Source organism: Physeter macrocephalus, chromosome 11, assembly GCF_002837175.3.
Source record: "Physeter macrocephalus isolate SW-GA chromosome 11, ASM283717v5, whole genome shotgun sequence".
NCBI classification, from domain to species: Eukaryota; Metazoa; Chordata; class Mammalia; order Artiodactyla; family Physeteridae; genus Physeter; species Physeter macrocephalus.
In genome coordinates, this window is record NC_041224.1 from 143,064,478 (window position 1) to 143,088,239 (window position 23,762).

The window sequence follows — 23,762 nt, forward strand, 5'->3', positions numbered from 1 at the left end:
AGCACAGGCTCCGGACGCGCAGGCTCAGCGGCCATGGCTCACGGGCCCAGCCGCTCCGCGGCATGTGGGATCCTCCGGGACCAGGGCACGAACCCGTGTTCCCTGTATCGGCAGGCAGACTCTCAACCACTGCGCCACCAGGGAAGCCAAGACAGATTCTTAATAAACATCTTTCTTTGGTTTATTAAGGTACCAACTTATATACAGATGAAAAAAAGTTGAAATCCTGTAAGTAGTTATTTGGATCAGGAGGTAGTAGTACCATTAATTTTCAAAGACAAGACTGTTCTTTTTTCTCTTATGTCTTTCCTTTCTAGAAATGAAAAACCTTATGAAGCTGTGGCTTTTCAGAATCTTTCAAATAACTTTGATGTTGGGAAAATATCCAAATATCACTTTCCTTTCTATTCAAAGGGATGCTTCATCAAGGTTCATTGCTACAAATTAAAGCCTTTTGCTTTGTTCAGGAATATATGAAAACTTGACTTTGGAAGAGTATTCCCTTTTTCTCTTATAATTAATAGACTATTTCTTATAGTAGTTTTAGGTTTACAGAAAAATGAAACAGAAAGTTCCCATATACTCTCTCTTCCTCCACCTACAAACCCAGTTTCCTCTATTATTGACATTTTGTATTGGTATGGTACATTTGTTATAATTGATGAACCAATATTGATACATTATTAACTAAAGTCCACAGTTTACATTAGGGTTCACACTTTGCGCTGTAGATTTCTATGGGTTTTGCCCTAATGCATAATGTCATGTATCCACCATTAGGGTATCATACAAAATAGTTTCACTGCCCTAAAAATCCTCTGTGCTGCACCTATGCATCCCTCCTCTCCTCCCCCTAATCCCTGGAAGCCACTGATATTTTTTCTGTCTCCATAGCTTTGCCTTTTCCAGAATGTCATATATCAATAGCTAGAAGCATACAGAGTGAAGCTGTTCCAGGTTGGCTTCTTTCACTTAGCAATATGCATTTAATGTCTTTCGGTGGCTTGATAGCTCATTTCTTTTTAGCACTGAATAATATTCCATTGTCTGGATGTGGCCTAGTTTATCCATTCACTTATTGGCAAGTTTTAATTGCTTCCAATTCTTGGCAATTTTGAATAAAGTTGCTATAAATATTCATGTGCAGGTTTTAGTGTGAACATAAGTTTTCAACTCATTTGGGTAAATATCTAGGAGCATGATTGCTGAATTGTATGGTAAGACTATGTGTGCTTTGTAATAAACAAACAAACTGTATTCCAGCATGGCTCTACCATTGTGCATTCCTACCTGCAATGAATGAGAGTTCCTAGGGCTCCACGCACTCAACAGCATTTGGTGTTGTCAGTATTCTGGATCTTAGCCATTTTAAGTGTGTAGTTGTATGTCATTGCTATTTAATGTGAAATTCTCTAATGATATATGATGTTGAGCACCTTTTTATAGGCTTGTTTGCCATTTGTATATATTCTTCGGTGAAGTATCTGTTCAGAACTTTTATGCAGTTTTTAATTGAGTTATCTATTTTCTTATTGTTGATTTTTAAGAGTTCTTTGTATATTTTGGATAGAAGTCCTCTATGAGATAGGTGTTTTGCAAATATTTTCTCCTGGTATGTGGCTTGACTTTTCATTCTCCTAGCAGTGTCTTTTGAAGAGTAGAAGATTTTAACTTAATCGAGTCCAATTTAGCTATTTTTCTTTCATGGATCACACTTTTGGTATTGAAGCAAAGGTCACCTAGATTTTCTCCTATGTTATCATCAAGAAATTTTTTAGTTTTCATATTACATCCAGGTCTAGGATCCAATATTTATTTATTTATTTGGCTGCGGCAGGTCTTAGTTGCAGCACGTGGGATCTTCATGGAGGCACGCAGGCTCTATTGTTGAGGCGTGCCACCTTCTCTCTAGTTGTGGCGTGAGGGTTTTTCTCTCTCTGGTTGTGGCACACGGGCTCCAGAGCATGTGGGCTCTGTAGTTTGCGGCAGTCGGGCTTTCTCATTGAGGTGCGTGAGCTCAGTAGTTGTGGCGTGTGGGCGTAGTTGCCCTGCAGCATGTGGGATCTTAGTTCCCTGACCAGGGATCAAACCTGCGTCCCCTGCATTGTAAGGCGGATTCTTTACCACTGGACCACCAGGGAAATCTCTCTAGGATCCATCTTGAGTTAATTTTTATGAAAGGTGTAATAAGGTTGGAGTCTAGATTCATTTTATTGAAAGTGGATGTCCAGTTATTCCAGCACCATTTGTTGAAATGGCTATTCTTTCTCCATTGGACTGCCTTTGCTCCTTTGTGAAAGATCATTTGGTTATTTTTGTGTGCGTTTATTTCTGAGGTCTCTATTCTATTTCACTGTTCTATTTGTCTACTCTTTTGACAATACCACTCTGTCTTGATTACTGTAGCTCTATAGTAAATATTGAATTTTGGTAGTGTCAGTCCTCCCACTTTGTTCTTCTTCAATATTGTGTTTGCTGTTCTGATCTTTTGCCTTCCCGTATAAACTTTAGAATCAGTCTGTTGATGTTGCAAAGTAACTTGCTGGGGATTTGGATTGCACTGGGTCTATAGATCAATTACAGGAAGAACTGACATCTTAACAGTATTGAGTTTTCCTATCCATGAACGTGAAATCTCTATTTATTTAGACCTTTGATCTCTTTCGTTAGAGTTTTATAGTTTTCCTCACATAGGTCTTGTACATATTAAGTTAGATTTGTACCTAAATATTTCTTTTTTTTCTTTTTCTTTCTTCCTTTCTTTTTTTTTTTTTTGGAGCTAATGTAAACTGTCTTGTGTCCCAACAGCCCCCCTGACCCATTTTATTGAGATATAATTGACTTACAATATTATGTAAGTTTAAGGTGTACAATGTAATGATTTGATACATGTATATACTGCAGAATTCTTACAACAGTAAGGTTGGTTAACACATCCTTTACCTCCCATAATTACCATTTTGTTGTTGTTGTTATTCTTGTTAGAGTTTTATAGTTTTCCTCACATAGGTCTTGTACATATTAAGTTAGATTTGTACCTAAATATTTCTTTTTTTTCTTTTTCTTTCTTCCTTTCTTTTTTTTTTTTTGGAGCTAATGTAAACTGTCTTGTGTCCCCACAGCCCCCCTGCCCCATTTTATTGAGATATAATTGACTTACAATATTATGTAAGTTTAAGGTGTACAATGTAATGATTTGATACATGTATATACTGCAAAATTCTTACAACAGTAAGGTTGGTTAACACATCCTTTACCTCCCATAATTACCATTTTGTTGTTGTTGTTATTCTTATGGTGAGAACATTAAAGCTCTACTCGCATAGCAACATTCAAGTATACAATACAGTATTATTAACTATAGTTCATAGTGTTGTGTGTTTTAAATGCAAATTCCAATTGCTCATTTCTTTATTTAGGAAAGCAATTGACTTTTGTATATTAACCTTATATCCCACAATCTTGCTATCATTACTTATTCATTCTAGGAGTTTTTCTGTTTGTGTTGTTGTTGTTGATTCTGTGGAATTCTATTTATTGCCCTTGTTCTTTGTTTCTTTTTTGTCTTCCACTCTCTTTCTGCCTTCTTTGGTTTTAAAAAGAGGCTTTCCATATGATTCATTCTATATGATTAATTTTCTCTCCTCTCTTGGCATATCAATTATACTTTAAAAAATTTTAGTCATTGCTCTAGAGTTTGCAATATACTTTTATGACTAATCCAAGTCCACTTTCAAATAACATTATACTGCTTCACCAGTAGTGCAAATGTCTTTTAATAGGGTTTTCCCAATTTTTCCCCCATCCCTTTTAATAGTGCTGTCATTCATTTCACTTATCTATAAAGTATAATCATCAACTATACTTTTACTATTATCTTTCTGAACAAACTGTTATTTGTTATCTGTTAACAAACTGTTATTTGTTATCTGTTAAACCAAAAATAAGAATTTTTTTTTTTTTTTTTTTTTTGTGGTACGCAGGCCTCTCACTGTTGTGGTCTCTCCTGTTGCGGGGCACAGGCTCCAGACGCACAGGCTCAGCAGCCATGGCTCACGGGCCTAGCCGCTCCGGGGCATGTGGGATCTTCCCGGACCAGAGCACAAACCCATGTCCCCTGCATTGGCAGGCGGATTCTCAACCACTGCGCCACCAGGGAAGCCCAAGAAAATTTTTTTAAAATTTATTTTATCTTCATTTATTTGTTCCATAACACTCTTCTTGTTTTTATGCAAATTTGAGTTTCTAACCTATATTATTTTCTTCTCTCTGAAAAACTTCTTTTAACATTTCTCGTAAGGCAGATCTACTGGCAACAAATTTTCTCAATTTTATTTCTCTTTCATTTTTGAAGGGTAATTTCACTGGGTACAGAATTCTAGGTTGGTGGTTTTTTTCTTTCAACAGTTTAAATATTTCACCTATCTTTTCTTGCTTGCATGGTCTCTGAAGAGAAATCCAATGTAATTCTTATCCTTCCTCCTCTATAGGTAAGGTATTTCCATTACAGCCCTCTGCCCCATGACTTCTTTCAAGATTTTCTCTTTGATTTTCTGCAGTTTGAACAGACTTTTTGATATTTTTCCTACTTGGTATTCTCTAAGCTTCCTGGATCTGTGGTTTAGTGTCTGTCATTAATTTTGGGTAACTTTCAGCCATTATTTCTTCAAATATTTTTTTGTTCCTCTCTCTCTCTTCCCTCTCCAGTATTCCCATTGCAGTTAGATTACATCTTTTGTAATTGTCCCACAGATCTTATTCTGTTCCATCTTTTTCATTAATTTGTTTTCTTTGCATTTCAGTTTTAGAAATTTGTATTGACATATCTTCAAGCTCATTCATGCTTTCCTCAGCTATGTCCAGTCTATAGATGAGCCCATCAAAAGCATTCTTTATTTCTGTTACATTGTTTTCAGTTTCTAGTATTTTCTTTTGATTCTTCCTTAGAGTTTCCATATCTCTGTTAACTTTACTCATCTGTTCTTTCATGTTGTTCTCTTTCCATTAGCACCCATAGCATATTAATCACAGTTATTTTAAATTCCTGGTCTGATAATTACAAAATCTCTGCTATATATGAGTCTGGTTCTAATGTTTGGTTTATCTCTTCAGATTATGTTTTTTGTCTCTTAGCATGTCTTATAATTTTGTTGTTGAAAACCAGACATGGTATATTAGGTAAAAGGAACTTAGGTAGATAGGCTTTTACAATGAAGCTTTATGTTTGTCTGGCGAGGAGATAGGCTATGCTACTTTTTGCTGTAGTTGTGGTGTCTGAAGCTAAAATTTTCTCTAGTGTCCTTGTTTTTGTTTCTCTTATTGTTTTCAGGTATCCCTACTGATTCTTTAAATAGGGTCCGAGGCTTGAAGTTCTTTTAGCTCTAATCCCCTGTTATTACCCAGGAGCCCTACTGATGTGGTGGTATGGTATGGTAAGGTGTGGATAGAGGGAAAACGTTCTATAATCCTATGAATAGGGCTCAGCCTTTTTGTGAGCCTGAGTTGAGTATTGCCCTTCTCTCATGTTGAAGGCTAGAAGGGGCTGGAGTTGAGTGTTCCCCTTCCCTAAAGTAGGTTAGGCTCTGGTAAAATAGCTTCCCTTGAGGACAGATCTTGTTAAGAACAGAGTGCTCTGAAAGTATTTCAAAAAGGTAAATTCTTCTATAGCTGTGCAAAAAGCAAGAGATTTTCCTCAGATCTTCACAGTGATTATCTGTTAGGCTCCTGGAGTTGAAACTCAAGAAACTTGTGGGGCCCCTCTAAGGCTGAACCCCCTTTGTAGTTTTTAACTCTCAAGCTGGTCCACACAGAGCCTCCAGCAGTGCCTCACTTGCAGTTTGAAGTGCTCCTACTGATATTGGCTCCAACTGTGATGTTGACTTCAGCTTCTGGCTTCCGCTCCTGGTAAACTGTGATCCTCTGGTAAGCTATGATTCTCTATATCTGTCTATCTGTCCCTCCAGGTTTCAGGGCAGCAGTTTTCCCTGTGACCTCGTTTCCCTGGTGGATCTAAGAAGAGTTGTTGGTTTTCAGTTTGTTAAGCTGTTTTTTCTTATTGCAAGGATGGATGCTTCCAAGCTCTTTAAATGTTGGACCAGAAACTGAAAATCCTTTGGCATTCCTTTGTAAATTTATGCTTAAAATGTCTATCATAACTGAAAAGTGCTAGTGTCAAAATTTCAGTCTATTCTTATTCTCCAGAAATTCAGACAAATATACATATTTATTTTCTGTTTTGATCCTTGAGAGAAAAAAAAGACTTTTAATGTCTATTATCTGCTAAGCACTTCCTTCCAAATGATATGCTTTTTCGTTGTTCTTATAATAGAATAGATCAAGGTGGAGGAGAGGAGGAGCACTAAGGATAATAATGAGTCAAGAATCACTTATTGACCACTAGGTCTTCTTATATAGTTTGATACATTCTAAATTATCTGAATCTGATGTGTTTCACTCTTTGAAAGGCTCAATGCTCTATGTTATTTAGTACTAATCTAGATTTCAAGTTTTACCCTGCCTCTTCCTGAGTCACTGCCTAACTTACTACTGTAAATATGGGTTAAGGGTCAATTGAGTCATTCGCAGGTAATCTTTCAGCCTACTTAGAAAGTTCTTCAAAGTGGCTTGGAATGAAATTTGGACACTTACAAAGATTAGAAAATAAGTAAGATTGTTCGTTAAGGTTTATTCACATTATAATAACTTAAATGCATTTATTAATGGGTATTTATAAAGAGGATAATTTAAAATTTTATCCCATAGAAAGTTTTGCTTTTTAGAATTCTGTTATTTAACAGGATTGATTGAATTAGAGAACACTATTTAGCTACTTTGTAATTATGTGAAAACAAGTTGAATATTACTGCTTTCCATGTTCTTATGTGTGAGTATACACATATATACATACACACATAAAATACCATATTTTATACATTTTTCTGAAAGGAAAATTGTACTTTGAGGCAAATGCAATGACTATTCAAAAATATCTTTTGATGATTGGATTATCATTCTGCTTTAAACTTCTAAAAATGACTTAGATTTGGTATTACAAAAGCCTCACTTTTTGTTGTTGTTGTAATAAACCCTATATGCATTAGCTATAATCACTGGCCAGAGAGAATTTCTCACCAGCATAATGAGAGAGGAAATGATCGAAGATCTCTGCAATCATGCTCATATACAAGGGTGGGAACACTATGGGCAGTTCCACAGTTGAAAACAGAGAATATATGTGAATTTATATTAACATAATTGGCACTCTTAGAAAGTTAAAACTGGCTGAACTGCGGTAGAAGCCCAAGTAATTATCACCAGCAGAGGCACAAATTTGGGGGTAATAATAATGATAAGAATAATGAAAAAAGACCACCAACAATACTAATGGCTAACATTTATTGATAGTTTACTATGTGCCAGGTATTGTTCTAAGTACTTTACATGTATTATCTCATTTAATCATGCCCAGATTCTATGGCATAGACATAAATTAGTAAACTGAGGCACAGAGAGGTTAAATGACTTGTTAGAAAGTGTCAGAGCCTGTACTCAAGTTCACTCTTGACTCTGGCATCAGTGTTCTTAACACTGAGTTTTCAGAATTTTAAATTAAAAGGTTTTTAATTTACAGAATTATTCTTTCCACAATTAAAAAAAGAAAAACATGAATAATTATTTTTGGTCCTTTCCTCTTTTCAGGCATTTCCCATGTTACTTTTCAAGAAGACTTATCATTCAGTGTTGTAGATCTGGAAAAAAAAAAAGTAGCATTAAGATCAATCTTTAACCATATCTCTGGATCTGCTGACCAGTTAAGAAGAGGTGCTATGTGAATTGATTTTTGTCTTATCAGAGTTTAATGCTTATGCTACGTGGACCATTGTTTTTATATGACAATATAATTGAAATCTACTACAGATATCCACATTAATTTATAACCCAAAGCTAGATTGTAACAATATAACTAATAAGGCAAAGGTGAGAAGTAAAATAATCTAGTGCCAGCTGGAGATATCTGTGCAGTGCTTCTTTGTTTGGCTCAAAACACGTTTCTTTTTCATTTAAAAGACTGACAGGCTTGAAATGTACGCTTCAAAAGCCAAAAAGTGATTAAGTCTTAACCAGGAGCTTGCAAAGTCATGCTAGCAAACAGGCAATAGTGGCTGCCACCATATCGAGTTGAGGTCCGTTGCTCAGGTCTCGGTGCGGGTTTTGGAGTCTCCTTTCTCTTTCCTGTCTACACAGTGAACTCAATTCAAGGTGGTTAAGTCTCGAGCTAAGGGTCGTCTTCCCCTTTTTCTAAATCCATCAAAGATTATTTTCCACTCTTTGAAAAGTAACAAGAAAATAAATGTCAACCTAAAACCATTTTTCCTACTCTTTTTTTTCTGAAATTCGGGTTTATGCTCTTTTATTAAAGTCACATATCTATTTGTAATGCTTAAAATAATTTCATTTTTTAAGAGTTCCTGCTACCTTAACTACTTCCCTTGAGAGGTTTACAGCAAGAGGAGTTTATTTTATATTTTTATTCGTATTTACTCAGTAATCAAACTTCATCACTGAGAAACTTAGGGGACAAAGAGAGTACCCTAGTGTTCTATGGCAAAGGCTGCGGTCGGTGACATGGCCCATGGTTGGGTAACCTGGCAAGAAAGACCCCACCGTAACACAGCTGAGCAAAGGGACCAAGGGTTTGCTGCCACGAAGCGAAAAGTCTGCTTTTTTAAACTGAGACTTGGCAGAGCGCGCGGCAACCCTGCACAGCACAGCTGCAGGAGAAAAAGACAGCGGGAGACTTGCTGCCCCGAGAGCAGGAAGTGTGATGCAGGCTTGGGACCCAAAAACCGAAATCCCTTCTCAGCAGCGCCTCCCAAAGCCAGCCAGTGCTTTCCCTAGGAGAAGGCGCAGAGTCCCCAGACCCAGGCTGGCCGCACCCCATCTCCTTTCTCTTTCCTCCGCAGCGGCACACAGACGAGCACGTGAGCTCGGCAGCGCGTCCCAGCTGTGCCTCAGCTGACCGCCTCCTGATTGGCTGAGACAGACGTGGGCTGGGGTGGGGACTGGCCGCCTGCGTCGCTCGCCATTGGCTCTCAGGGAACCCGCCTCCCCCTCAGGTGAGGCGGGCTTGCGTGTGCGCGCCCTGTGCTCCGCGGGCGGGCGCGCCCCCGGCACTCCCCCCCAACCCCCGCGCGATCGCGCGCCCCCCCCCTCCAGCGCGCCTCCGCCTTTGCCCGCCCCCTGCCGCTGCCTCAGCTCCTCAGTGCACAGAGCCGCCTCGTCTGAGGGGACGCGAGGATCGCCCTCGCTGTCGCTTTCGCCAGTGCGTTGGGCCGGGCCCTGACAAGCTGCCCCAGGGGAGGCTCTTCGGAGCCGGACCTGGACCCCTGCGATAGCCGTCTGCTCTCCCGCCTCCGGTCTCACGAGGGGTTTCCCGCCTCGCACCCCCCACCTCTGGACGTGCCTTTCCTCCCCTCCCCGCGTGTGGAGGGAGCCAGCGCTTAGGCCGGAGCGAGCCTGGGGGCCACGGGCAGTGAAGGCATCGCGGGGACCGATTCGCCATGGAGGGCGCCGGCGGCGCGAACGACAAGAAAAAGTAAGCCCACTCCCCCAGCCGGCCGCGTTCTCTGCCGGCCCTCCCGCCTGCCCGACCGCCGCCGGGGGCTCGCGGGCCGGCCTCTGCGTTCCGGGGGGCCGCCTTTTTGTTTCTGCCTCTTTCCCCTCCCCTCTCTCTCCCCCAGCCTCGCCGGCCGGGCTCCCCCACTGTCCACGTCGCCATCTTGTCATGGGGGGTGGGAGACGCGTCGAAAGTGCTTTCAGGGGCCGGGGGCCGGGGGCTGGGCCCTGCTCGCCTCCCCTCCCGGCCGCCCGGGCCTCGCACCGCCCTCCTTACCCGCCTCAAACCCCCAGCCTGCCCCGTGCCCCACTCCGGGTGGACTTCCCCGAGCCTGAAAACCCAGGGAAGAGAAATGAGCCGCAGCTTGGTCGCCGCCGCTTGCACCCGAGCTTCCGCTCCTTCCCGCCCCCATCCTCTCAGGTTCCATTGAAAACTCGGTCCCGGGGCGGCCCCTGCACGCAGGTCCTGGCTTCCCTGTGGGCTCGGGGCCCTGGGTTTCCGACCCAGGGTCTCGCGTGGTTGGATGCGATCTTGCCCCGCGGTTGTCCGGCCAGGCGTGTGTCTTTGCCTTTGTGCATTAGGGAGTTGCCGCGATGGCCTGGGATGCTAACTTTTTAGTTTGCACGTGCAGGTTTGGTTTGGTTTGGTTTGGTTTTTAATCGCCTTGAAAAACTTGCCTAGAGCGAGAGTCGGAGTAACGGGAATTTAGGGGAATGGCAACATTTTAATGAGATCAGAATTGGATACTTTCTATCACCTGTCAAGAGAGCCCAGACTTTATAAGAGAATTATGTGCTTCATTCATTCTTGGAAATATTTTAGTGAAAACGTAGCGGCTGGCTAAATTCAGGCAAACACTTTTAATGAGATTGAAAGAAAAGTGTATGATCAGAGCAGATGAAACGCAGCAGTAAAATGTTGCAAAGTTTTTGGACAGACCTGCCTCATTTTCCTGAAATTGAAGTATATTAAAATATACCCGAAGTAAATAATCATCCTGTTAGAACTTAATGCAAGTTTTAAAAACACCTTGAATTTTGAGTCTTAAGTGGTACATTATAGGATTAAGAATTGTGAGTCCAACCAGTGGAATTAAGTGACCCACCTCCACTCCCACCTTTTGGTCCACTCTGGTATTTTAACCTTTGAGGAAATTATTTTAAGGAATTGAAGATTTATGGTAAGAGTTCTGGTTAGTAGGCTGGCTTTACTGTTAAGTCCTCCCACTCGTCTGGGAGAGATTAACTGCCCTAATCAGTATCAGCAGAAGATAAACTTGTTTATGTTCTTGCTATTTTGTGGATTCCTTTTTGGTCTTTATCTAATGGAATGTTAGGTTTGCAGTTTGTATACACCAGAGAAAGGACGTATAAAATTCAAAAAGTGAGTAAACAGGTCTAGATTTCCATTCCAAGGGTTGCCAGGAATTAATTGCAATTAATTTTGCAGAAGTGATTACAAGGTTTTTGATGAAATGATGAGGCTGCTATATTGTAAACCTAAGGCACATCATCTCTACGTATTGCCAATATTCTGTCCCTATATGCTGAATCATATTTAATATTGTGCATGAAGTTATGCACCAGTCACTCCCTTTTTGTATGCAATGTTCTACTTACTTCTCCTTTGCAGTTCATCAGTTGAGAGGAGCATAAGCAGCTTTAATGTAAATGAATTAATTAGCTACTGTGCTTCACTCCCAAGTCTAAAGTAGTTCTTAGATTTTCCTCAGTCACATTTGTTATTTTCGAAATATTCTCATTTGAAAATTTAGCAAACTTGGATCAGATTTAATGTTTCTTAATACAGAGGTTCTTAAAACTGAAAAATTAAGTTAAACAATAAATGGTAGCTACTCAACAACTTTTAGATGTTGTTTTGTTAAAGATGTCTTTTTTTACCCTTTTCTAACTAATAATTTTAAAACTTTTTGAAAAGATAACTGAAAGATTGAGGGGCAGAGATTTTTCTCCTTAGAATTTTTCCATTTTAAGTGAGCCTGTAGAGTGCAGGTGGGGAGACAAATTTGTCTTTTTTAAAGGAGGGTCAGGAAATTCAAAAGCTGAAGGATTGGAAAAAATCAGAACAGAGGTTGGGTATAGTTATAATAGATTTAACATAGGGAATTTCGTGTTGATTCCTTAGTAGTAGGGATTGGACTTAATTAATAGAACATTAATGTTGATTTTTAGATTTCAGTGGAATGTCAAGAGATTCATTGTTCGCTTTCAGGTTTCAGGTCAGACTCCTTCAGTGTTTTCCAAAACATAGTTATTGGATCATTAAAGTAAAATCTCAGAGAATGGACTTTCCTTAACTTCCTTCTTTAACTTTGGTCATTAAAAATCAAGAAGCTCTCATTTACTAGTAAACTTTTTTCTTGTTACAATTTTACTTTGATTTCCTCTTGAAACTCTTGAAGAGGTTGCCTGGTGATTAAGAGCATAGGATTTGAACCTGACACCTCTGAGTCTAGCCTTTTCACTTGTTAGCTTTGTGAGCTTGGGCAAGTTACTGAATGCTTGTGAGCCTATTTCCTCCTTTTGAAATGATGATAATAATAGCAACCATCTTAGTGGTTATTATGAAGATTAAATGTGATAATGCCTAGTGCTTGGTTTAGGAGTCTTGGTAACATTATATACTTGAAAATAGGTGTTACCTGTTAAAGTTTTAGTTTAAACTTCCACAACACTTAAAAACTCTTTTTTGCAAGTCCTTCCAAATATTTCTTTGTGTTAGTTCCCCTTCTCCCCACTTTCTTTTCTATATCTCCTAAAAATGAAAAGACTATCATTGGATCCACAACTTTAAAGGGGATTCTTTTCAGTTAAAACAGTACATCCCTGGATTATGTTGGCATCTAGCATCAATTATTCTTGAGCATCTGATCTCCTGTCTACCTTAGGCCCCCTTTTTCACATTTCCTTACCCCCTTGTTTCCTCCCCAAACAGGCTACTAAAAATTTACTCTGGACTTTAGAGACTAGAGTCATAAACACATATACTAGTCAGACAGTTTATTTTAGCAGGGTATGTGCAAGGCACTGCAGTCTTAGGAATGGCAGTAACTTAAAACATTTTTTTTTTGTCTTGATGCCACAGTTTGGAGTAGACAGTTTTATAAATATTAATCTTTGCTAAATATGATGACTTGATAAAATACTTGTGGTAAAACATGAGCCTACATAGAAGAAAAACTGTCCTTTACTTATGAATTTCTCCAGAGGTAAGATCTTAGGCTTTTATCTCAAGGCAAGGCTTCAAGCCTGTACTGTTTGTCTGATTTTTGTAGCTCGATTTGTATAAAATTTATATTAGTGCACTCTTCCATGTGTATGTGTTTACTGAATTATCATGTTGTTTTAGATTATGTGTGGTAGTTCATTCCTGCAGTCCACTGCAAAGCATTTTGTGCAGTTTAGATAACATCCAATCTTTCTACCTATTGACTTCCATTGTCTTTGCAGCTCTAATGGTGTTTGGGCTCAAGGTAAAGATTTTGTGGTTACATTCTATTGTTTTATGTTAAGAATGGTGTATAGGAGGCTGAGGGGGATTAGTCTCTTGACTGATTTTTTTCAGAAGAACTCATAAAAGTTTATTGTGTTTGGTGGTGAAATAAAAAACTTACCATTCATGGATGTTAAAGATTTGGGTTAGATTACTGTGCTTATTTATAGACATGTCCTCTTAAAATATAATTTTAAAAATTTACATATTTAAAATACTATATTCTTTTCTTGTCTGAGATTGTTAACATAGGTCTGTTTTTCAAGTAGGAGAAAATAATCTGACTTAAATGTGTTGTTGGATTAGTTTTCTATTAAGATATTGATTTTAATTCATAAGAAGTCTGCTCTCTTTTTTTTTAAACATTGGGACTAATTATCCAGTTGGTGGATTTTACCCAGCCTTCTGCTATTTGTGATGTATGTATGTATGTATGACGTATGTGTTGTGTATGTTTTCTGCTTAACTAGAGGGTTAGAAAAAGAATTTGAAACTAAGATAAGCCAATCTTCTTGTTGCTCAGTATTTTCGGTGAAAGTATAGTGATAATTTTTAAATCTACTATAGGCCTTGGAATTTTAAAGATAATTATATCCATGTCTCGGCGCATCAAAAATTAACTATTTTGTATGTGCACTGAGTTTTATATTAAAACTTGTATTTTCTGCAGTAAAAAGTAATAAACCCATATCTGTTTGCCAGACATGACCCTTTTAGGAAAATATAATGTATAAAATCTAAATCTATAAAAACAAACTTTAATGATTACCTCATGACTTTTTTTTTCCTCCATAGCTTTTGAAGTGATTGTGGGGTTTTTTTAAGTTGTGGTTTTAAAAAAACAACATAAAATTTCCCATCTTAACTATTAATAACTGTACGGTTCAGTAGTGTTAAGTATATTCACATTGTTGTGTAACCAATCTCCAGAGCTTTTTCACCTTGTAAATTGGAATCTCTGTAACTATTAAACAACTACCTCCAATTTACCCCTCTCCCTACCCCCTAGCAACCATCATTCTACTTTGTTTCTATGAGTTTGACTGCTAAATACCTCATATAAGTAGAATCATACAATTTTTGTCTTTTTGTGACTGGTTTATTTCACTTAGTATAATGTCCTCAAGATTCATCCACGTTGTAGCATATGTGAAAATTTTCCACCTTTTTAAGGCTGAATAATGTATATTAGATTTTATTTATCCATTCATCTTTCAATGGACACTTAGGTTGTGTTGACAGAAATCATCAATAGACAATCTATAATAGAAATAGGAAAGGGTTTTCTTAGAACCGAACTGAGGACTATGGCCCAGAAGACAGCCTCCCAGATTACTCTGAGAAATTGCTCTGGAGAAGCATGGTTTTAGCATAGTTTTATGTCTTGTCAGAACAAAAAATATCAAAAACAAGTCAGAGATACATTCCTTCAAGGTTTCAAAAAAAAGCAGATCAGCAAGTACACAGCGAGTATGGCCTTGGCACCTGGGATGGGAGTCTTATCATCGAAGGAGTACCAGCTTTGGCGTCCCAAAAAGGGAGGCATTTAATCTTTATTTTTAACATGGACATTCTTTACTTCTGGTCAGTGTGCCCTTTTCTGTAATAATTAAAGTAGATGTACAGTGTATATTTGGTAGGCCACAGTCTGTTCTAGTTAGCATAAAATTCAAGTTAACTTATGTATAAGCCAGAATGATTTCCCCACACCTCAACATGTGAACATTTCTTTTGTCAGTTGCTTCCACTTGTTGACTATTGTGAATAGTGATTCTATGAACATGGGTATGCAAATATCTCGTTGAGATCTTGCTTTCAGTTATTTTGGATGTATACCCATAAGTGGATTGCTGAATCATATGGTAACCTAATTTTTTAAGGAACTGCCCATACTGTTTTCCATAGTGGCTGCACCATTTTACATTTCCACCAACGGTGCACACGGGTTCCTATTTCTCCACATCTTTCCCAACACTTGTTATTTTCTGTTTTTATGGTAGTAGGCATCATAATAGATTTGTTGAAGTGGTTGTGTTTTTAAGGGTTTGTTTGTGAATAATTAACCAACTTAAAACTAATAGCAGAGAACAGTTGCCACTGGAAGCTTTATCAGAAGTGAGGTTAAGCAACTCTAAAATGAGAATTAAGTTTTTCTAGTGACTTAGAAAGTTTTGATGTGCCAGTACTTCTTCAGAAAAATACTTACTGTTTAAAATGGTCTCTACCTGTTCTATTGTGATAAAGTCCCATTTCATTAGTAACTTTGTTTTAAAGAACTTTAAACTATAATTGAAATGACTTATTTTTATAAAAAAACTGTTCCAGAGATGTTATCTTTTAGTTGTTCTGGTGATCTCACCTGTTATTTATGCGTGTCTTCATTTAAAATTTTCACTTGGTTATAATACTAAACATAAAGATTATTTCCAAGTATGATTTTCAAAATTTATTGTTTTGTAAATGGGACAAAAATTAGTGATGGAACATAACTTACTGTACTTCTTGTAGTTCTACCAGTTGTTTTGAAAGTCACAATATATTTAAAGTGTCTACTAGCTAATATTGCAGTTTTCACTCATTAGTGACAGTTCCCTGTGCTTCTCCACTTTTCCTAAAAGTTTGTGAGAATTTCTTTTTCCAGCTGAATAATAGTATGGTAAAAATAAACAAGGTTTAAAGGCAGAACGTTTAAGTCTTTGAGTTGGAATATATTTCTGTTCTTATATATAGATCTTTTCTCGTGAATTCAGATGCTAAGCAAATTTATTTAAAGTGACCCCTTTCCCTTTTTTCAGTTATAAAATTGAAACATGTTTCAATGAGCAAGATCACAAATAGACTGAATTTGAAACTTGTGATATAAAAGAGATGACTGGCATACAGTGACCTCTTAAGTATTTGAATGAATAAATGAACAAAATGAAAGGATAACTGAATGAACAAAGAAAGCAGAGGAAGATTTTAAGATTTTTAAAAGGATTTTTTGGAAGTCATTATTGCTCTTCTACGTTGCACTTTTGATAGGAGTTTTTCTTATGCTGGGGCATCTCTTGTGCTACTTTAGAACTTTCTTGAATCTTGAATTTTAATTTTTCATCACTTAAAAACATTTATAGTATCTATTAAAACCAGGTCAGAAAACACTTTTGTTAATAAATATAGCTAGGTAACATGTACTGGCCTTGAAAAGATCTCAATACCCTATTTTAAGGTATGTTAAATGTTAGTGCCTGCCAATTCTATATATTTAGAACACTGAGTAAAAAGTTTACTAAGAGGCATGTATGGCTGGGGAAAATCAGCTAGGCAAATGTGGAAAATATCTTTACCCTTGTTTCATCTTTAGCAAACATTTCTTAAATCTACTCTAAACTTCTAGAAAGTTTAGACCAGTTTATATTCTCTAGCAGTATTTGAGAGTGCCCTTTTCTTGTACTTTACCATCATTAAAGTTTGTTTTTAATATGAAACACTGGCAGTTTGTATTAGGATTCTTTTTATTGCAAGTGATGAAACACAGCTCAAACTAGTTTGGGGGGTGTGGGCTGGGAGGCTGTTACTAGCTCACACAATCTAGCTTTGGTTTAAGGGACAGTTAGACCCAGAGTCTTAAGTGATGTCCTCAAAGTGTAATCTCAGGCTTTCTCTTGAATATTACTTGGTTTATATTTTGCTTGATTTGCATGTTGGCCTCATTCTGCCATTGACAAGCTATTAATATGGTATGAATTATGGCCACTAAGCATTCCCATGTCTGCATCCATACAGTTTGTGATGATAAAAAAAAAAAAAAAGAAAAGAAACTCCCTCTGTCTTCTAGTATCCACATATCATTCTCTTGGATAAATGCCAGTTTCCCTGCTTGGACTATTCATTTTTAAATGCCAATAGGGTTCCCTTATTACATGAGTCAAATGTCTTTTTGTAGATTATTTGATTGTCTTGATGTAGATTATTATTTATCTCCTTATACAGGACTCTTGATCAATGCTGGGCTATAGGTTTTTGTTGCAAATCACCAGAATTCATATTCTGCAGTTCTCTATCAAGCCTAGTTGGTCTACAACTGTTCTTGCTGTGCCTTTGGGAAAGCTTAAAATCTCTTCTCTGGACTAAGGCTTTCATTTCTTTAAGAAAGATGTAGTAATGAATGACTAATGGCTAAGAGGTTTGGCTCTAGAGGCTGGCTGCTTATTTTTTCCACTTAAGCTGTGTAATCTTGCCCAAGTTGCTTTACCTCTCTAGGTCTCACTTTGTTTATCCGTAAATTAGGGTAAGAGTAATTGCCTTATAGTATTGTTGTGAGGACAAAAGAGATATTAACCCATGTGGAACACTCATAACAGTTCTTGGCACAAAGTAAGGGCTTAATAAACTAGAAACCAATTATATCCGTATTATTATTATTATATTTATTAAGTTGTTTTCAGAAGAGTTTCACTCCCTTGAAGTCTCATGGTATTATTTAGAATCCTTAAAACCTTCTTTAGGACAATCTGACAAAGGCTGATGTCCTTTTGAGCCAAACCATCAGTGAACTTATAATAGTAGTAGAATAGTTGGTGCTGCTTTTCCTCTACATTGCTATTTTTCCATGAATGTCTGGCCTTTGAAAATTAAGTGAAGATACTTGTTTTTTTGTGTAGACAGGTTATTCTAAAATAATCATTTTCTACAGTGATAATAGTAAAGGAAGAAGAATATTCTCAAGGATATTTGTTTGGCTGTTACAGGATGGGAAATTAAGAAAGCCTACTTTTCCATGCTCTTTTGATGAAAACTTCATTAAATGTCTAGTCTGTTTGCAGAGGAGACTTGGAAATTGCCTACCTTTGCAGGTAACATAGCTAAAATGTTTAAATGAGTTATGTGTCAAATCAATAGAACCTTCATTGTGAGTGGAGGAAGGGATATTTTCTTGGATAATATGAAGAAGTTGATTTATCTCAATGATTCAAAAAATTTTTTCAACCCTAGACCACTACTCTAGCACCTAAGCACCATGGCCTGTAACATATTATTGCACATTCATTTATTCAGCAGATATTTGTGCATCTAATTTGTCAAGCAGAGCAGTGAATTGTTGATGGCTCAGGCCATAGTTGAACATTCAGTTTTTGGTGTTAATTGATTCATCCATTATGTGTTCCATCTTTTATTTTTTAGTACAGTGTGATTTTAAGTTTGAGGTTCTTGCAAAATAATTGACTTTAGGATTGAAGTTTTTTTATTTATTTGTTTTATTATTTATTTTAATATCAACCATCACAGGAGTGTCTTCTATAATTGTGTTTACAAATTTGCCAGTCTGCTGTGAGAATTTTCTTAGACACACACAGAAAGCACTCTCACAAAACAGTCTATTCATTTTTGCAGCTTTAAATGTTAGAAAGTTCTTTATCTCAGTATTTCTCAACCCTGACTAATGTTTAGATCTCTTCTGGAGCAAAGTAATCCTTGTGAACCTTTGAGATGTGCCCAGTGACCCCAATCTGTGTGTACCACGTTTAAAAATGTAACCCTAGGGCTTCCCTGGTGGCATAGTGGTTAAGAATCTGCCTGCCAATGCAGGGTACACGGGTTCGAGCCCTGGTCCGGGAAGATCCCAGATGCCGCGGAGCAACTAAGCCCGTGCGCCATAACTACTGAGCCTGCGCTCTAGAGCCCATGAGCCACAACTACTGAGCCTGAGTGCCACAACTACTGAAGCCCACGTGCCTACAGCCCGTGCTCCGCAACAAGAGAAGCCACTGCAATGAGAAGCCCGCGCACTGCAATGAGAAGCCCGAGCACCGCAAGGAAGAGTAGCCCCCGCTCGCAGCAACTAGAGAATGCCCGCGCGCAGCAACGAAGACGCAACGCAGCCAAAAATAAACAAATAAAATTACAAAAAAAAAGTAACCCTGTTCCTTTTAGTGATCATTTGGTACCAATTTGATCATAAACAAATGCAACTTCAAACACAGAACGTTTCTAACAATGATAGAGATCTATATAGAGATCTTCTAGATGATCCATAACATGCTTTTTTCCTTTTCTTTTTCTTACATTGCCACCAAAATTCTTATAGCTTACCTTCAGCACTGCTTTAACTCTATTGAGCAAACCCTGCCATGTTGTAACTCCCACTTACTACTCTCTGGGATTGCATAAATTACGAAATCTGCCCTCTGTGTGACATCCTTTTCAAATATCTGAAGGTAGTTATCATGTCTCTTCCTTCTATTTCTAAGTAAAAACATCCTTAAATTTCTTTAATCTTTTACTTTAAATTTAAAAATTATATGTTAAGGGCTTCCCTGGTGGCACAGTGGTTGAGAATCCGCCTGCCAATGCAGGGGACACGGGTTCGTGCCCTGGTCCGGGAAGATCCCACATGCCGCGGAGCGGCTGGGCCCGTGAGCCATGGCCGCTGAGCCTGCGCGTCCGGAGCCTGTGCTCCGCAACGGGAGAGGCCACAACAGGGAGAGGCCCGCGTACCGCAAAAAAATAAAAAAATAAAAAATAAAAATAATTAAAAATTATATGTTAAGCATCTGATGTGTGGAAAGGCATCGGCCGTATTAAATACAGAGGCATCATTCCTAGGTGGACTCTTGAGAGCTGCCACTTAATAATAGCATTACTTATCCTCTTTTTATAGACAAAGAAATGGGATCAGAGGGTTAGTTGAAATTTTATTTGGTAACATTGGACAGGATGGATTGGTGTAGGTGCAAAATCAAGACATTTGCTTCAGAAGAGCTTCTCTTGTCATCGTTTCCAGAAACTTCATCATGGTCAGAGCTTAGAACTAAACAGGAAAAATCTTCAGGGTGTGATTTCTGTGTGTATACCTTCATTCCATGTGATTTTTTTCCTACTATATAAGAAAGAACTTGATTATTATAACTTACATATCTTGTTATATTTAAGCAAATAATTAAGGATACATTTTTCTGAATATACACATGCATAAAGTACAATGTCACTGACCTTGATTTCCAGTCTCAGTTCTACTACTATCGGAAAGCATATGATAAGGGAAACAGAAAGGCATTTACAAGCTGAGAGGGAGGTAATGCTAAGGGAGAAGAGTAGTAGAGTAGGTGACGTGATTTCGGGAAAGCCATTAACACAGCTGTTACTCACGGACAGTGAGTCTCAATCCTTTGATGTTTGTGGCATTCATAAAGAGTTTAAAAGGTGATTTATAAAAAATTATTTCAGAGAATTGAAAAAACGTCGCACCATTATCACATTTTTCATTTGGTCATCTTTAAAGCCTAATTATGCTCTGATCTTTTTGAGGAAAATTACTGGTTTTTACTAAGCACATACTTTATTTCTGGGTTGTCATTGAGTGGTACCTCTAGCTTCTTATTCCCAGCAATTGTACTTCGTTCTACATAGTATTGCCCAATCCACTCAGTTCAGTGTTCTGCCTGACAGACACAGTTATCATGGTATGTGTAGGTAGCTGCAGCTGCAAATAAATTTTTCTCAGTTTTCAAATTTGCTGGCTAACCTGTTAAACTTCTGCTATAAGATCTGCTGATGGTTCTCAAACTTCTGTGGCTTAAGGATCACCTGGGTGTTTAATTAATATAAGGATTCCCAGGTACTCATCCGCAGAGGTTCTGGTAAATTTAGGATGGGACTTAGGAATCTGTAAACTTTACAAGCACCTACAGATGAAACACAAACCTTGAACAGCTAGGACTGCTCATCAGAATCATCTGGAAGATTCTTTTTTATTATTTTTTAATTGGACTTCGTCAATTTTTTCTTCCAGTTTTCTTGAGATATAATTCACGTAAAGCACTGTATAAGTTTAAGGTGGACAGCATAATGGTTTGACTTATATACATCATGTAATGATTACAATAAGTTTATCGAACATCATGTCACATACATACAAAATTTTTAAAAAAGAAAAAAAGTTTTTTCTTGTGATGAGAACTCTTAGGATTTACTCTCTTACAAACTTTCATATATAACATACAGCAGTGCCAATTTATTAATCATGTTGTATACAGAAGACTGTATTTTAAACTGACATGCCAAGCCTACAAGTTGAATTTCCAGGATTGGGATCTAGGTACAAACATCTGGGGGGAAAAGTTCTGTTGGTGATTGTGATGCAGACCACAGGTCAACCATTGATTAATTTTGTGTAAGTCCATATTGTATTTTGTAGTTACTGAGTTCTAAGTATGTGTCTATATTAATGTCTTAGAGTCTGGATATGTTTTCTCTGTAAAGCATTTGGGCAGATTTTTAAAGAGAAGGTATTTAGTAGACAGTTTTTGAGAGGTGATGACCAATCTTTTACTTCTCTGGGCATTTTTGAAGGACACATAATGAAGTATTAGAGCAGAGGGGCTCAAGGTATTCTCCAGACCAGCATCTTTGGTATTATCTGCTAATTTATTAGCATTGCAGATTCTCAGGCCCCATCCAGCCCTTCAAATTGGAAACTCTGATTGTGAGGGAAGCTAAAGTTTGAGAACCTCCATCTTAGAGTAATAGCTTCACATTTTTAAAATTTATCTAGCACTTTATATATTGTAGGGGATCAAAGATTTTTTGAGAGGCTCAATACCAATTCTGAACTGAGAGAGTTGATTTTTAAATCACTAGTTAAGAATAATCTAAAAATAAAAGCATATTCTTTTTCCAAACAGAACTTCAATACACAGTCATTAAACAGACGTAAATCTATTAGCTAATTAATTTATTTAGTGCATAGATAGAACATTTACATATTAATGCTATCTCAGATGTGATACAGATTTCATTTTCAGAATGTACCCTCTAATTTAAAAGTGATTCTTTTTTCCCCCTATTTATTTTACTGCAACATTAGAAAACAGAGTGTTAAAACTAAGCATTTTTGTGAGGTTATTGGAAAGTGAATAATCCATCTTTCTCTAATTGTGGACATTTAAGAGATCTTAAGTTAGTAAGATAATTATCATCTAAACCAAGAAATTTTAAGCTGCTTTCAAAAATAATACAAGTATATGTATTCTTAATATTTTTTGTTATAAACCATTTCACCTGTCTTTTGGAATTTCAAATTAATTATGAAATGATGAATTTTCAAAATCTGAAAATTAGAATGAGAAACTGAAAATACTGAAATATATTGCTTACTCAGTTTTACTTTCCATTCCCTGGAAAAAATATGATTGCTCTTGCTTTCTTCATTCCAAAATGAAGAAAAAATTTAACTTGTTTTCAGTTAGTCTTTTTGGAAAACAAGTTTAAAAGATGACTACTTTCAGATTTTTCTGACAAGTGCAGGTGCACTGATAGTGTCAGTGTTAGTTCAGTGATGGATTTTCTTAAAGAACAAAATAATCTGTGATCCTGCCATCTTGAAACTGCTGTTGTTAACATGTGTAAACTTTGCTAACACTTTATACATCGTATATTTCTGGTTTTATCTGTGCATTTATAAGTTATACATTTATATACATAAATATGCATTACGTAGACACAGAGAGAAATGGATTCATACTCAAATTTTGTTGTAGAGCCTGCTGTTTTTGCATACTACTGTACTGTAACATCTTATATAAGTACAGATTAATTTTTGTAGACTTTGCCTTGTCTCCTAAAAGTTTATGTTACTTGGTTTTGTGGGAAGATTATTTCCATGGCTAATGTTCTGTCAGTTAGGGATTGACCCTGGTAACGACTACTGAATAAAGACAAGAAACAAAGACATATTTGTCCTAGAATATAAGCTCCATGGGGGTAGGAACTTGGTCTGTTTTGTTTATTGTACTATGTCCCATGCTGAGAACAGCATCTGTCTCATAGGAGATGACCAAGAAACATTTGTGGAATAAATGAATACATTCTCTAACATGAGTATCCTAAAGGTTTGTTTTTAAATTTATTGATTAGAATTCAGAGACATTTTTCTGGAGAAATTAATTATAAGTAATAGCTAGCTAACTGTCCTGAAAATTTAATTTGAAATGTCAAATTTTTGTTGATTTGTCCATTAAGAGGGATTTTTAAAACTTAAACATTATCTGAAGTATTCTGGTTTTGCAGCAATTACCAGATGGAAACTATAACAACAAATCCTATTTATGATGAGAATACTCCTAATAATAAATACAAAATACTTGTCTAAGGCTACCCCCCCCCTTGGAAAAAAAAGCCAAAAAGATTAGAAATCAACTTACTGAAAACTTTTGTGTCTAATGATAATAATTACAACACTTTCTAGGAAAAGATGATAGAAAATAAAAGGAATCAACTGTCATGTTTCCAGCTGGGCTAGGAAGACATAAATGTGATAAAGGTATTGATTTAATTGGTTAACAACATTAACTATAACTCATGCATTTTCCTGACATAGATTGCAGTGATAAGGGAAGGAATCTTAAACTTCAAGCTTCTTTTTAGCAGATAGGTATTCTAGTTTCTCAGCTCTCTCCCTATGCTCTAAATCTCTTCTCTGTCAAGATCACTTACTCTCCTTGGTGATGGTATCGGTGCTATTCACTGTTACACCGCTTGGTGAAATTTTTTTATTTTTAGCTTTTTTTTTTTTTTTTTTTCCATTCTAACATCTAGTATGGTTACTTATATTTGAAAGTGCATATCCAGATAATCGCAGTAAATCCAAATA

At 37.2% G+C, this 23,762-nt stretch overlaps 1 protein-coding gene across 1 annotated transcript in view; it reads left to right on the top strand.

The window, feature by feature from the left end:
• Window positions 1-9,264: 9,264 nt before the first annotated feature.
• The window catches only part of HIF1A (hypoxia inducible factor 1 subunit alpha), a 43,229-nt gene continuing 28,731 nt past the window's right edge, over window positions 9,265-23,762 (top strand). The window contains exon 1 of the mRNA XM_007109893.4: window positions 9,265-9,595. Coding sequence (XP_007109955.2) covers window positions 9,561-9,595 — 35 coding nt within the window. The 5' untranslated portion in view covers window positions 9,265-9,560. The remainder of the gene's footprint in view (window positions 9,596-23,762) is intronic.